Source organism: Cucumis sativus, chromosome 3, assembly GCF_000004075.3.
Source record: "Cucumis sativus cultivar 9930 chromosome 3, Cucumber_9930_V3, whole genome shotgun sequence".
NCBI classification, from domain to species: domain Eukaryota; kingdom Viridiplantae; phylum Streptophyta; class Magnoliopsida; order Cucurbitales; family Cucurbitaceae; genus Cucumis; species Cucumis sativus.
This window is the reverse complement of record NC_026657.2, coordinates 38695296-38707891: the sequence shown is the minus strand read 5'-3', so window position 1 is coordinate 38707891 and position 12596 is coordinate 38695296. Positions and strand designations below refer to the sequence as shown.

At 33.2% G+C, this 12596-nt stretch overlaps 3 protein-coding genes across 4 annotated transcripts; 2 read left to right on the top strand and 1 right to left on the bottom strand.

Moving 5' to 3' along the window:
• Positions 1–241: 241 nt before the first annotated feature.
• On the top strand, positions 242–5067 carry LOC101215506 (rhomboid-like protein 11, chloroplastic). 2 transcript variants are annotated; one of them, XM_004136250.3, is made up of 7 exons: positions 242–523; positions 690–800; positions 3042–3127; positions 3279–3319; positions 3451–3617; positions 3701–3763; positions 4644–5067. In XM_004136250.3, exons 1-7 carry the CDS (start codon positions 518–520, stop codon positions 4830–4832), a joined length of 663 nt encoding a protein of 220 aa, XP_004136298.1. In that variant the 5' UTR covers positions 242–517; the 3' UTR covers positions 4833–5067. The 2 variants fall into 2 exon arrangements, with proteins under 2 accessions (XP_004136298.1, XP_011652547.1); XM_011654245.2 differs by having other exon boundaries at positions 676–800.
• Positions 5068–6433: 1366 nt separating this feature from the next.
• On the top strand, positions 6434–7081 carry LOC105435143 (RING-H2 finger protein ATL66). Its single transcript, XM_011654583.1, has one exon. The coding sequence runs from the start codon at positions 6434–6436 to the stop codon at positions 7079–7081; it is 648 nt and encodes a 215-aa protein (XP_011652885.1).
• Positions 7082–9747: 2666 nt separating this feature from the next.
• On the bottom strand, positions 9748–12269 carry LOC101208133 (pentatricopeptide repeat-containing protein At1g12775, mitochondrial). The gene is made up of 2 exons (XM_004136385.3): positions 11857–12269; positions 9748–10930 (listed from the first exon to the last, which is right to left on the bottom strand). Exons 1-2 carry the CDS (start codon positions 12145–12147, stop codon positions 10259–10261), a joined length of 963 nt encoding a protein of 320 aa, XP_004136433.1. The 5' UTR covers positions 12148–12269; the 3' UTR covers positions 9748–10258.
• Positions 12270–12596: the final 327 nt, after the last annotated feature.

Genomic DNA, 12596 nt, shown 5'->3' with positions numbered 1-12596 from the left:
ACCTCCCACATTAAAGAAACAAAAAGAAATAATCCTCTTCCATGATTTTTCTTAAAAGGAATACGAATACTACAAATATACTAAAATACGAGTTAAAAAAAAGTGTTACTTTTGAAAACTTACATTTAAATACTTTTACCAATTTTTCTTTCCCTTTATTATATTTTTTTGCAAGCTAAACCTTATTTTAATTTAGCCATAAAAGATATATATATATATATACATTAACTATTATTTCATTACTCCACCGATTTATCCAATTAGCTTATCGCTCTCAAATTTCCAATGCAACTTCAGTTGCAGCAGCAGCTGCTTCATGGAGGCCGAATTTCGAAACCTCCAACGCTATGCAACAACCAAATGCCTTTAACTTCCATTTCTTTTCAATCCAGCTTCACCTTAACCTCACTCAGATTTTCATCTCCATTTCTCCATTCCCTTCCCCAATTTACCCATGTTCTTCCTCTCCACTCGCGTTTCTTTTGTATGAAACCCATCGCGACCTGCAAGATGAACGATGCAGGTTCTCCTTTTATTTTTTCCGCTTTTTGGAACAGTATCTTAATCTGTTTCCTTATGATTTTATAGAGGAATTTTTCGATTTTGTTTGATGAAAGACGTGTGCGGTTGAATGAAAGTAAAAAAAGAATTTTGTGTTTTTTAAATGTTTGTTAGATTTGATATCACAGTTGGAGCTGGGAAAACCACTGCAGAATCGGAAAACGGAGAAGCGTGTTAATGGTATATTCTGGATTATTCTTCTCAACATTGGAATATATGTGGCTGATCACGTTTTTCAGGTAGGGTTTTTGTTCTCTTATGTTTACTTTTCACGTCGTTGCCTTTCGATAGAGTGAAAAACAATTCCCTCAAAATAGCTAGCTCTCAGAGGTCAGGCCACTAGGGATTGATAGTTGAAGTTTTCTCATTGGGGAAGGTGAGGAACAAAGTTGCTCGACAGTAGCTGCAGCTCTTTTCTTTCAAGTAGGCCCAGCACAGGAAATAGCTCGAAATGCATAATCCTTCTGATGATTTATATCCAGCAAATCAAAAAATAAAACCATTTCGTTCAACATATCCATCCTTTCCATCCACATTTGAAAACGACTCGTAGCACCCTTATTCCCATTTCAAAATTTCATATTCCATTTCCCATTCAGAGATGCTATCCGAGTAGGAAAGTTAGCCAAGTTATCCTGCCTAGTTTAGATAAAGCATCCCGGATCAGACTTGAGATTCATTTGATGTTCATCAATGTGCTGTATCATCATAAGTTTCAATAAACTAGGCCCTCCTCCTTGTCTTTCATCAATGTGCTGTATCATCAGACTTGAGATTCCTTGTCTTGAAGAAAGTCTACCGGTTGATAGTTTATTAGGTCGACTATATCATAAAAAAGATAGTTGTTTAGGTCAAAACTTTTTGTAACTTTTACCCATCTAAACGAATAAACTATTTGTCAAAGCTGATTATTGTAGAGTTTTAAGACTATGATCCACTGGAAAGCAGATCGGGTTATTAGCTATTAACCTTTTCTTTAGAGGATATGAAAGACACAACATGACGACCTACCAAAAAAAAAAAAAGACATTCAAGACAGAAACCAGAATGAGCATTGCAAAAAAAGGGGATCAATTGGTACAATAATATATTATATACATAATTGTTAAGTACAAAAGGGTTTTTTTTAGAGAGTTTATCACATTAGAGTCAAACTATCGTAAGTAAATCAAATAAGTCTCCAAAGTCTCTTTGAGAGCCACTGAAAGTTCTCCAATTGCTCCCCTTCCACTGCTATCAAAGACCACAATTATTGCAGTTTTCCTCCCAGACATACTTCAGCTTTTCTTTGAAGCATGGCTTCAAAGAAAATCCTCAACAATGACTTAGATAGTCTATGGCTTGCTCCAACAACAACCGAACTTATAAAATAGCTGTTCCCATAATATTGAAGCATAAGTAGAGCATAAGGATGCCTTTGGTAGTCTCACTAGTCTTGCACAAAATGCAACAATTGGGAAGAAGAAAAGAATCTAAAAACTGTCTTTTAAGCACATTATGGGGGAGTTGAGTTTCCACAACAAAGTAGTTCATGAAAGTACTCTCACCTTTATTTGTATCCTTTTCCTCAATAGTGTTTGGAGCCCTCAGATGATGAACAAAGAGGGATTTACACTTTCAAAGCTTCCAAAAACGAAATCCTTTTGTCCTCTCTGGAATCAAGATCCATAGTAGTCAACAAAACAGTCAAAACTCAATTTCATTTCTGAAAGATTCATTCTAAGAGTTAGAGTCATTCTGAGCCTATCCATGAATCCATGATTATTAACAATTGAAAGGCTTTCCTATAGTCTTGCTTCAGGTAGGGGTTTTCTTTACCCATTACCTTTATGCTGTCTTTCTGTTACCTATGAAGAAAATGAAAAAAGGAGTTCCCGGTTATTTTTCCTCACCTTATCCCACGTTTGCAACGAACATCTCAAATTCTGCCCATTATAGACGTTGGCATGCCAGAGCTTTGTTACTGGAGACCTAATTCACTATACCCAAACTTCCTCCCGCCAACAAAAGAGAAACCAATAATCATCAAATGAAGTGACAAAAACAGGTGTTTTTAACTATCTGTTTTAAATGTTAACATAGAAAAGAATGAAAGACTCCAACCTTGTTTGATAACCATTTTTCTTTAGTGATTTTTTTATTTTCTTATTTTTAAACATTGTTCTTGATCCATTCTCACAATTTATTCATTTTAATTTTTTTTGCCTCGCCTGTAGAAACATTTGGGTTTTTAGCCAAACTCAAAAAATTGAAACTACTTTTTATAGTTTTTAAAACATGACATGAATTTTGAAAACTGTTCGTGATTTATAATTAAATTTACCTTCTACCACCAACTTAAGCTTTTGGATGAATTAGTTATTTAATAAAAACATTTAGAAGTAGAGAAAAAAACAAACTCACTAGTAGAAGAAGTATTTATACATGTTCACAAAATACTAAATGGTTATCAAACGTTGTCTAAATTTTCATTTTCGTAGGTTCGTAATATAGGAGCTTTGTACCTGTATCACAGTCGTCCTGCTTGGTATCAATTTTTTACAGCAACATTTTGTCACGCTAATTGGTGAGTTTTTTTGGCTGTTCAAAATCATCCAAATTTCAGATTGTTTACACACACACAGAGGCAGAAGCTTGCTTATCTTCTCATGAGAATGCAATTTGCTGCTTTTACAAGCATTGTTTAATGTAGTTCTTGCTATTCTGAATGTTTGCAGGAACCATCTCTCTAGCAATCTTTTTTTCTTGTATATATTTGGTGAGAAACATCTTCCAAATCCTTATTATTTTTTCTCCCTATAATGGGATCAACTTTCTTTCTGGACATCAAAACCATAAAATAACCAAAATGTTTTGACATTTAATAGTTCCATTATGTGTGATCAACAGGGAAACTTGTTGAAGAAGAGGAAGGAAACTTTGCTTTGTGGCTTTCCTATATTCTTACTGGTGTAGGTGCAAACATTGTTTCATGGCTAATTTTACCAAGAAATGCTGTTTCAGTTGGAGCTTCAGGTGCTGTTTTCGGTTTGTTTACCATAAGTGTTCTTGTAAAGGTATCTATCTAAAACATAATGATTCATTACTCTCATTAGAAATTTAATACAACATTTTTAATGAAGTAATTTCTTCGTGCCAGATGTCTTGGGATTGGAGGAAGATACTTGAAGTCCTTATACTTGGCCAATTCGTAATAGAGAAGGTAAAGTTCTCTTTTTGCCCTCATGTACATGATCTTAAAAACGCAAATACTAAGCATCCTTCCCAAGATGGGGATTGGTTAGGAATGAAATACTCGGGCATAGGATATAATGTTCCTTCTTTCCATATCCCTAGTTAATTGCTAATTTGTCATATCTTGATTTTTTTTTAAAATGTATTTTTAAGTACAACTTGGGGGAGGATTTGAACTCAAGACCTTTTGTCCTCATGAACGTACAGATGTTTGTTAAGCTAAAAACTCATGTTGGCTATCGTATCTTGATTTTCCTCTAATTAGAATGAACTAGCCTTGGTTTTCCTTTTCCTTTCTATAATATAGGAATCATCTTTAAATTGGCATACGGTTCTCGAGACTTTTGTTTTTCTTCTTTCCCACCTCCTTCAAAGCCACTTTTTCCAGAAGGAAAGAAGAAGCTTCTTTGGGAGAACTTTATTTTTTAAGCATTCTATTGGAACATATGGTGAAATAGAAGAATCTTCCCCCCCAAAAAAAGTCTGATTTTAACTTTTTAATGCTACACTTAATACGGTTTTGACATGGTGTAAATGGCTCTTTTTACTCTAGCACTGTATACTTTCTTTTTTTTTGGAAAGGTGACAAGCTTCTTTATTGATAATAATACTCAAAGTACAAGAGAGTTATACATTGAGAATAATAGAGAAGCCTAGAAAAAAAAAGAGGGAGATAGATAGTTGTACACTACTATAGGCTTTTCTACTCTCCCTTCCGATTGTAATCTTCTTATTGGCACGTTACCCTTTTGTAATTTCATAGCATCAATGAAACCGTTTCTCTTCCGTGCAAGGCAAAGGTATGTGACACTTGCTTATTCATTTGTTATTTTCCCTGCTCATAATAGGTCATGGAAGCAGCTCAAGCATCAACTGCATTGTCGGGAAGCTTCCGTGGATATTCGTTGCAGAATGTGAACCATGTTGCACATCTCTCCGGGGCGCTGGTTGGTGTCCTTCTGGTATGGCTTCTTAGTAGAGTTCCTTCTCAATCTTCTGATCAAGATGCATCAGCTTTGCATAGGAAAGGAAGATGATTCCAATAGGCCATTCCACTTCGAAATTGAAATGTATTTCAGTTGTATAATATGTGTTCTTTGTTTGTATCTTCTCTTAAATATTTCAGCTACAGTTTTGATTATAGGCTGTGAATGTGAATCATTACAATTTCTCTTAAACATTAGATATATCAACCATTACAATTTCTCCAAAAGTATGAACAATGGCTATGTTTTCTTCGAAAACATTTAATAGAATCCTAAATTTAAGCAAGTGTTACGAGAGGTTTAATTTTCGTTATTTAATGCACTAATTTTAGCTACAGAAGGTGTATTCTTTTTCCATCAACATCAATAAAATAAAGCTTTGTACCAATTTACTATGTAAGTTTCATCGATGCATAAATTCAATTATTAAATCACAAAACTTCCTAATGTATTCTCTGAAATTTTATTAATTTCAAATTGCGCATGTATTTTATAATGTATTAAAATTATATTTGTAGAGATTGGCACTAGTGTGATGGAAATAAGTTTTTTAAGAAACGTCTCTATTTCTTTTGGGAAGGAGAAGCAAGAAACTTACCAAAAAAAACTCATTTTTTAAAAAACTATAAACATAAACGTCATCAAATGAATTTTTAGATTTTAACAACAAATTAACAAGAGAGATTGATAGAACCAACATATAATTAAATTATAATATCTAACAAATCTAGATATAATAATTAAGCATGTAACAAAATTTTAAAAAATTGTAAGTATAATCTATACTTATAAGTGACTATCCATGATAGACTTTTATTTTTAATACACTATAATAGATTTTGCTACACTTTCAATTTTTCAAAGATTTTTTATATATTTTTAATTTAATTGTTATATTTTGTATCTTTTTAGTGGTTTTTTTTTAAAATAATATTATTTTAGAAACCAACCCAAAAAAAATAGGAGTCCATGCTTCTTTTTTCTTTATTATTTATTTATTAGAGGCTCACACCTTCTTCTTTGTGAGTTCCACGTCTTTTTATTATTTATCTCAATATTTAATATTCAAATATTCTTATTAAATTCATATTTTCTAATACAATTTGATTATTTCTTAATAAAAATATACATATAGTTTTTTCAATAAAAAAAGCGTATATTATCAAAATATATTATTAAAAACTATATTAAACTAATTAAAATAGTAATAATAATAACTGAAGCTGAAGCCTAAAATTAAATTTAGAAAATCCACCGAGCAAATTAGAAAACGGTTTTATATCATTAGTACGAGGAATTTACTATTGTATCTTACTAATTTAATCCTAATACTAGGTTGAATATATATATATATATATATATATATATATATATATATTGTATTTTGATATACAGCAAAATGATTAATTTGGTTAGATAGATTAACAGTATTTTGAATATTTGTTTAGATAGATATTCAGCAAAGTGATTAATTTAATCTTAACAATATCTACCGATCTCACCGCTAGCAACCGCCCTCCTTCCCCTGTTTTACCGATCAAAACTCCCAACGGCGGATTGATTTAAGAAAGAAATCTCCAAAATCAAAGGATCTTCTTCTTCTGCTGTTAATAAATCAGAATTTCCCATAAACCCATTTTCATCCCATCACCATGTCTTCCACTACCAATCTGTCTCTTGATTGCTGTGTTCGCAGCATCCCCACCACCGCAGATAAGCAACTCGTGGAAATCCGATTAAGGAGATTCAGCAAATTAGTGTCTCCATTTTCTAACCAAAACATCCAACAAACTTTCCCAACTTCGATTTCCAATGCTCTGTTTCACTTTCCTCTGCCAGAGCTTGAACTTGAAAACCCATCCTTATTCCACGACTTCCTCCTTCAATTCCTCTCTCCGGCTGACTCCGCCGCCATATTCCACAACATCTCCTCCTTCGCCCTTCAACTGGCTGCCGGCAACCTCAATCTCAATTTCCACCTCATCGCCACAGTGGATTTACTCTACACGATCTCGATAAACCTGAACCTGAACCCACCACAATATTCACCGCCGGTGAGGAATGGGGTGCCGGCGTCGGTCATGGAGCGGCTTATGAATGAGAAATATGATGATGGGAATGGAGGGGAAGGGATGGGAGGTCAATGCTGCGTTTGTTATGAGGATCTCAACTGTGAAAGGGAAGAGGAAAAGGAGGAGGCAACGAGAATCCCCTGCGGGCACGTCTATCACAAGTCCTGTATTCTCAAATGGCTCAACGTCAACAATTCATGTCCTTTGTGCAGAAGTGAATTTCGTTGAAATTTTAACCAAAGGTTACTTAACCCTAAGTAGAAATAGGAGATTTAAATTCTGAGAGTAAAATTAGAGAGTGTTTTTGTACTTAGCTGTATAGAAGTTCTTCTCCCAAAGAAATCAGCTTGATTTTTGTTTTTGTTTTAAGGTAAAGATTGCAACAACTCAAAGTTTATAGTCGAATTTGTTTTTTCCCCTCAAGTTTTTGTTTATCTGGAGAATAGGAAATGGCATTTGAAGAGATTGGCACCATCAAGATGCAACATAACGATCCTGACCCATTATGTGTGATGAAAGAAACAATTCTAAACGAATGTTACACGAATTTGGAGATCAAATCTTCAACCTTACTCCAAAATCACACATAGAAAAGCAATAAATCTTCGTGACAAAATGAGCACGAAATTAATAGAACCACAATGTATCACAATATAAAAGGTAAAGGAACTAATAAACTAAGTAATTTGAGGAACTTGAAGCCATAATTCACTCACCAAATGAATCCATCAGCCTCCATCCATATTTCCTCTATTTCTAAGTTTGAACAAAATATCCCATCAACTTTCCCAACTGATTACTAATATAGTCTTTTGATTACATCCTATCCAAAGTTTCTTATGGAATAATCTTAATGCCAGGAAAGAAAAATATTTCATCTATGTCGAATGTCACGACTGTACATGAATGTGTGAAATGATTATATCAGTGTCACAAGTGAACATGTGTAAAATGACTGTACATACCAATTTGTGCTTGTAGCCACTTTCGAGAGATGATAGGCATCTTTCCCCAAGCTTGCAAATGCAAGATTGGTAAATTTCTAAAGAAGAATCAACATCTCTCTAAAGAAGAATCAACATCTCTCAATAAGACACGGTTTCTTTTATTTCCAGTGGTTGAGCCCTTGTATCTGCAATATATTTGTATGAGAGGTACCAGAAAGCTGCTTCTTATAGAACTTGTTCGAGTTCTCCACTCGCATGTTCATTGTCTCTGTTTGATCAGTGCTTTCCATGCGTTTCATAATGCCTATGACTCCAAATTCTTTCATCAACATCAAAACCTGCACGTTTTCTTTTCCAGTATTGGCTCTTCAAAAAGTAACAATAAGTAAAACAAATATGTAGCATCACAATACTACAAATATACTTATTCCTAGGTTAAAATGATAATCTAGACAGATGATTAACATAAATTTAGACATATGCATAGTTGGGGGTATACTGCATAGGAATGGGCGTCAAGATAATGCCCGTGTTCCTTAGAGTTCAACTTCACTAAATCACAAAAGCAAGCTGTAAAGTAAACTCTTATGAAATATAATGGTTATGCAAGAAGCATCAATTCCACACGAGCCAACTTACAATTTTCTCCTTCACAAAAACTCCAGAAGATTTTTCACCATTTTCCTTTTTGTGGAAGTGGTGAGAAAGGATGGAGAAAGATGGTTGACGTCCAGGTACTTATACCCAACTTATATGGTCATATCAATGTAAAGTAGGAACTATTTATTTCTTCTCTAAAAATGTTCGATGGAACTTTTATAATTGTATCAATCAAATTCTCAACTTTTATAAATAGATCAATTTGAACTATTGAAACTTTTATAATTGTATCAATCAAATTCTCAACTTTTATAAATAGATCAATTTGAACTATTGAGCAAAACTTCCTTTGAGAATCGCCTAGATTGTAAAATTGACATTTGAAGAAGTCTACACACGCTTGAGAATAAATGTTTGGATGGTTTTCATACCTAATTGTAATAAAATGTCTAAATTCGATTGACCTATAAAAATTAAGAGTTTGATTGACTTAACCATAAGTTTCACATGATATCAGTCAAATGAAATTTGAAAAGAATGTAAATTGATGCGAGTATGCAAGTTAATTGTATGAATGGATACCATCTTCAAAATTTAAAGGTATCATTCTAAAGGTATAGAATGATATTTGTTCATTTACTTCTTGTATCTTTTATATGAACCATTAGTAAAATGTGAATAACAAAAGACAAAAAAACTTATGGGTAAAAATGATATTTACAAACCTTATTTTCAAAAACAAAAAGATTATCAATCAATGTCAAGATACAAAAAACAGTATTTAAACAACACTTGCACAATTTTCATACTAAAAAGAGAAATTATATTTTTATTTAATCTTTTTAAAACAACAGTAAGGACGAGCAATCAAACCTCCCCACCTCGACTAAAATTAATTTTGATACTCATAAAATGAAAACCCAACAATAGATTTAAACAAACTAGAATATTTATAGCCTAATATTAAGAAATTCAAATTTTTTGAAGATGAAAAAAGGAATAGAAACAAGACTTTAGGTTGATTACATGGTTCCCAATGCCCAATGCCATATTGAGTTTGAAATTATAAATTTTGTTAAATAGAAATTTAAATTAATATGTATTGACCTATAAGACTCACGTCAAAATCTACAAACAAAAGCTGCAATCCAATTGACGAGCAGAGAGTGATCAATTTAATTATGTCCGAAAATTACATCTTATCATTATCATTTTCATTTGTGTTTGAATTTGAATTTGAGTTGTAGTTACACTTTTAGAGAGAAAAAATCATTTTGACATTGTTAGCGTTGCAATTTGGATTAACTCAAACCATAACATTAATAGTAAATTTGATAAAATTCATAATTTTTAGTAATCGGAATCAAACTTCATTAAATTACATTTGCGATTATAGTCTATAATGATTGATCTATCAATAAAATTTAATTACAACTACGTCGACTAACTTTCAAACAACATAAATGTAATTTGTACACCATCGAGAAGTTATATGGTGAACAAAAGCCCAAAAGGATCAACAAAGCAAATTTATCTTCCAAGGTCTTGGTATTCCTCTATTTTCCAAAAAATGACCACAAAAGCGCATGAGTCGCACATCTCCAAAGGATTTTGCCTCTTTCACATGAACTTCGACCGTCAAGACCGTTTATCACCATTCATAAATTTTCTTATAGAGGGTAGCCACCTCAAAAGTACTAAAATGAATACACTACCCTTTAGAAAAGCAAACTCATAATGCAAAAACAAGCAATCCAGGGTTTCCAACTCCCTAAGACAAAGCAGAATATTGTATTGGACATGGGATATACATTGTTATCATTCTACTTATGACTGACTATACATTGTCATCGAAAGCCTAATTCCACTTATTTAGCTTAGTAAGGATCTCCTTCATCCCTTCCAACTCCCCAGATTCAAACCATACTGGAATGAATTTCTCAACCACATTCCAATCGATCTCCCATCCATTGTCAAGCACAACATTTAGGAACTTCTTCACTTCATCAAAATTTTTCCTTTTACAGAGCCCCTCAAGCATATTCTCCAATATGATTGTGTTGGGTACAATGTCAGATAAGATCATTTCCTCAAAACATTTGACACCAAAATCAAAGCAGTTCGATTTCACACTACCATGTATAAGAGCTTCGTAGGTTCGAAGGTCGGGAGAGAATTCAAATGCTTTTTTGGCTGAATACCATGCTTGCATAGAGTTGACATCGTGCAATTTGGCGAATGCAGAAATGAAATAATAGAAAGTGTCAGTGTTGGGTTTAAAATTTTTGGAGTTTTTCATTACTTCAAATATGCTAAAGGCAGTTATCATATTATTGGAAGATATACAAGCCTCTATAAGTGAATTGAAAGCAGTCACCGTGGGTTTAACTCCTTGAAATTCCATAACATTGAAGACACGCATTGCAAGAGAGGAATTTCTAAGCTTTCCGCATAGACATATCAGGTTGATGTAGAAATCAAGATCTCTCTCATTTTTTTTGCTCATATTCTCCAATTTCCATTCCAAAACCTGATAAAGCCCCAGAAAAAGGTTAATCACGAGATACCATGATAGCTCAAAGATAAACTTGCCAATCACTGAAGCCATTGGAAGAAAAAGACAGTTGAAAACATGAAACCAGTTCCTACAGAACATTATTCAGTTGATAGCAAGGGTATGTTTGGAAGCAAAATCAGTCTGTCTAACATTGTTATATGTTCAAAATCACTCAAACACATGCCTTCAGTCATTTAAATTCAATTTAATGTTTGATTTTACACTGTCTTAGGAATGATTTAGAAGATGAAGAAAGTACTTTTAACCATTTTAGAATCACTATCAATCCTCACTGATAGTGATTCTTAAATGGTTAAAGAATCATTAAGAAATTATGCAAGTTCAAGTTACATAATCTCTTCAAATCTTTTCCTTACCTTGAGCTCTTTGAATCTGCAAGTCTGAAGGCTTTCTTCTAGGAGTTCTCTATCCAATATTTATGTGCTTTTAATTGCTTATCATTCCATCTTTGGCTCCAAAATCCATCTTTAATGATCTTTCTCTATTCTCGTTAAAGCATTTCACTCTGAGTGATAGTGTAAAAGAAATCAAAGGATCTTTCATATCAAGCTCCAATAGCTTTGCTTCCGCTAGGGTGTTCTCCTTCTAAGTCATTGATTTAATTCTCTTCACAAGTTTAACGTCTTAGACGAAATGCTTTTTATCTTTATTCTTTATTTATTGCTTTCATTTACTGATTCCAATTCCATTCCAGAGTTTGTATAAGTCCCTTCACATTGATGATGAATTTTTTTGAAGGAAAAAAAAGTTACATAATCCCTCCAATTTAGATACCACCAACTAACACACAGAATCCATAGCTTTTCTTACCCTAAATTCATTCAACAATCAACAAAACAGACAACAATGGAGAAAAAAGAGAGAATAGGGAGAGTTACCAGCTGAGCCTTCTTGAGCATTGAAGAAGATATAAGAGACGTAACGAGGGCATTCAATGAAAGACGGGAGCTACAGAGAAAACCATTTTCCTGGGAATCGAGCACGGATTTGACAGACGAAGTTGGCTCCTGAAGCAATTTGAGAAGCAGAGGATTCGTAATGGAAATTGAAGGATCAGTGGAGAAGAATCCCCGGAAAATAAGTGGATAATGAGGTTGCTGTGACTGAAGTGGAACACTGAGGGAAACATTTCTGGCCAATGCCAAAACCCTTTTCCCGGTGGACGCCATTGTTTGCTCCCGAGTTCCTGATGCAATGCTTAGAATGTGTAATGGCCGTTCGAGCTTTTACCTGACAGTCGCCAGAGTTCCTGATGCAATGCTTAGAATGTGCAATGAACTTTTAGTCCAAAACTATAATAAGCTAATAAAAACTATTTTAACATTTCTAAATTTCTAATTTGGCTACCATATCAACTATTTTAGTTAGTATTTATGCTATCATTTTTATTCTTCTCCAACTAAAATAATTCACACCACAAACTAAAATAATCTATGTTCTAAACATAAATTATAATCTCACTTTTTACTCGAAATATCTACAAATTAAAATAATCTATATTTCAAACATAAATTATATTAACTTAATTTTTATTCGAAATGTCCCTTAAATGTTATTAAACCATGTCTGATGAGACTCCATAATTGGACAAAATATGTCAAAAAAAATCTCTGGAAAA

Excerpts from the sequence above, each read along its gene's own strand:
- LOC101215506 (XM_011654245.2), top strand. The coding sequence starts at position 286 with ATGCAACTTCAGTTGCAGCAGCAGCTGCTTCATGGAGGCCGAATTTCG. Across the intron at positions 801-3,041 it reads TGGCTGATCACGTTTTTCAG|GTTCGTAATATAGGAGCTTT; the intron begins GTAGGGTTTTTG and ends TCATTTTCGTAG. Across the intron at positions 3,128-3,278 it reads ACATTTTGTCACGCTAATTG|GAACCATCTCTCTAGCAATC; the intron begins GTGAGTTTTTTT and ends GAATGTTTGCAG.
- LOC105435143 (XM_011654583.1), top strand. The coding sequence starts at position 6,434 with ATGTCTTCCACTACCAATCTGTCTCTTGATTGCTGTGTTCGCAGCATC.
- LOC101208133 (XM_004136385.3), bottom strand. The coding sequence starts at position 12,147 with ATGGCGTCCACCGGGAAAAGGGTTTTGGCATTGGCCAGAAATGTTTCC. Across the intron at positions 10,931-11,856 it reads TGCTCAAGAAGGCTCAGCTG|GTTTTGGAATGGAAATTGGA; the intron begins GTAACTCTCCCT and ends GGGCTTTATCAG.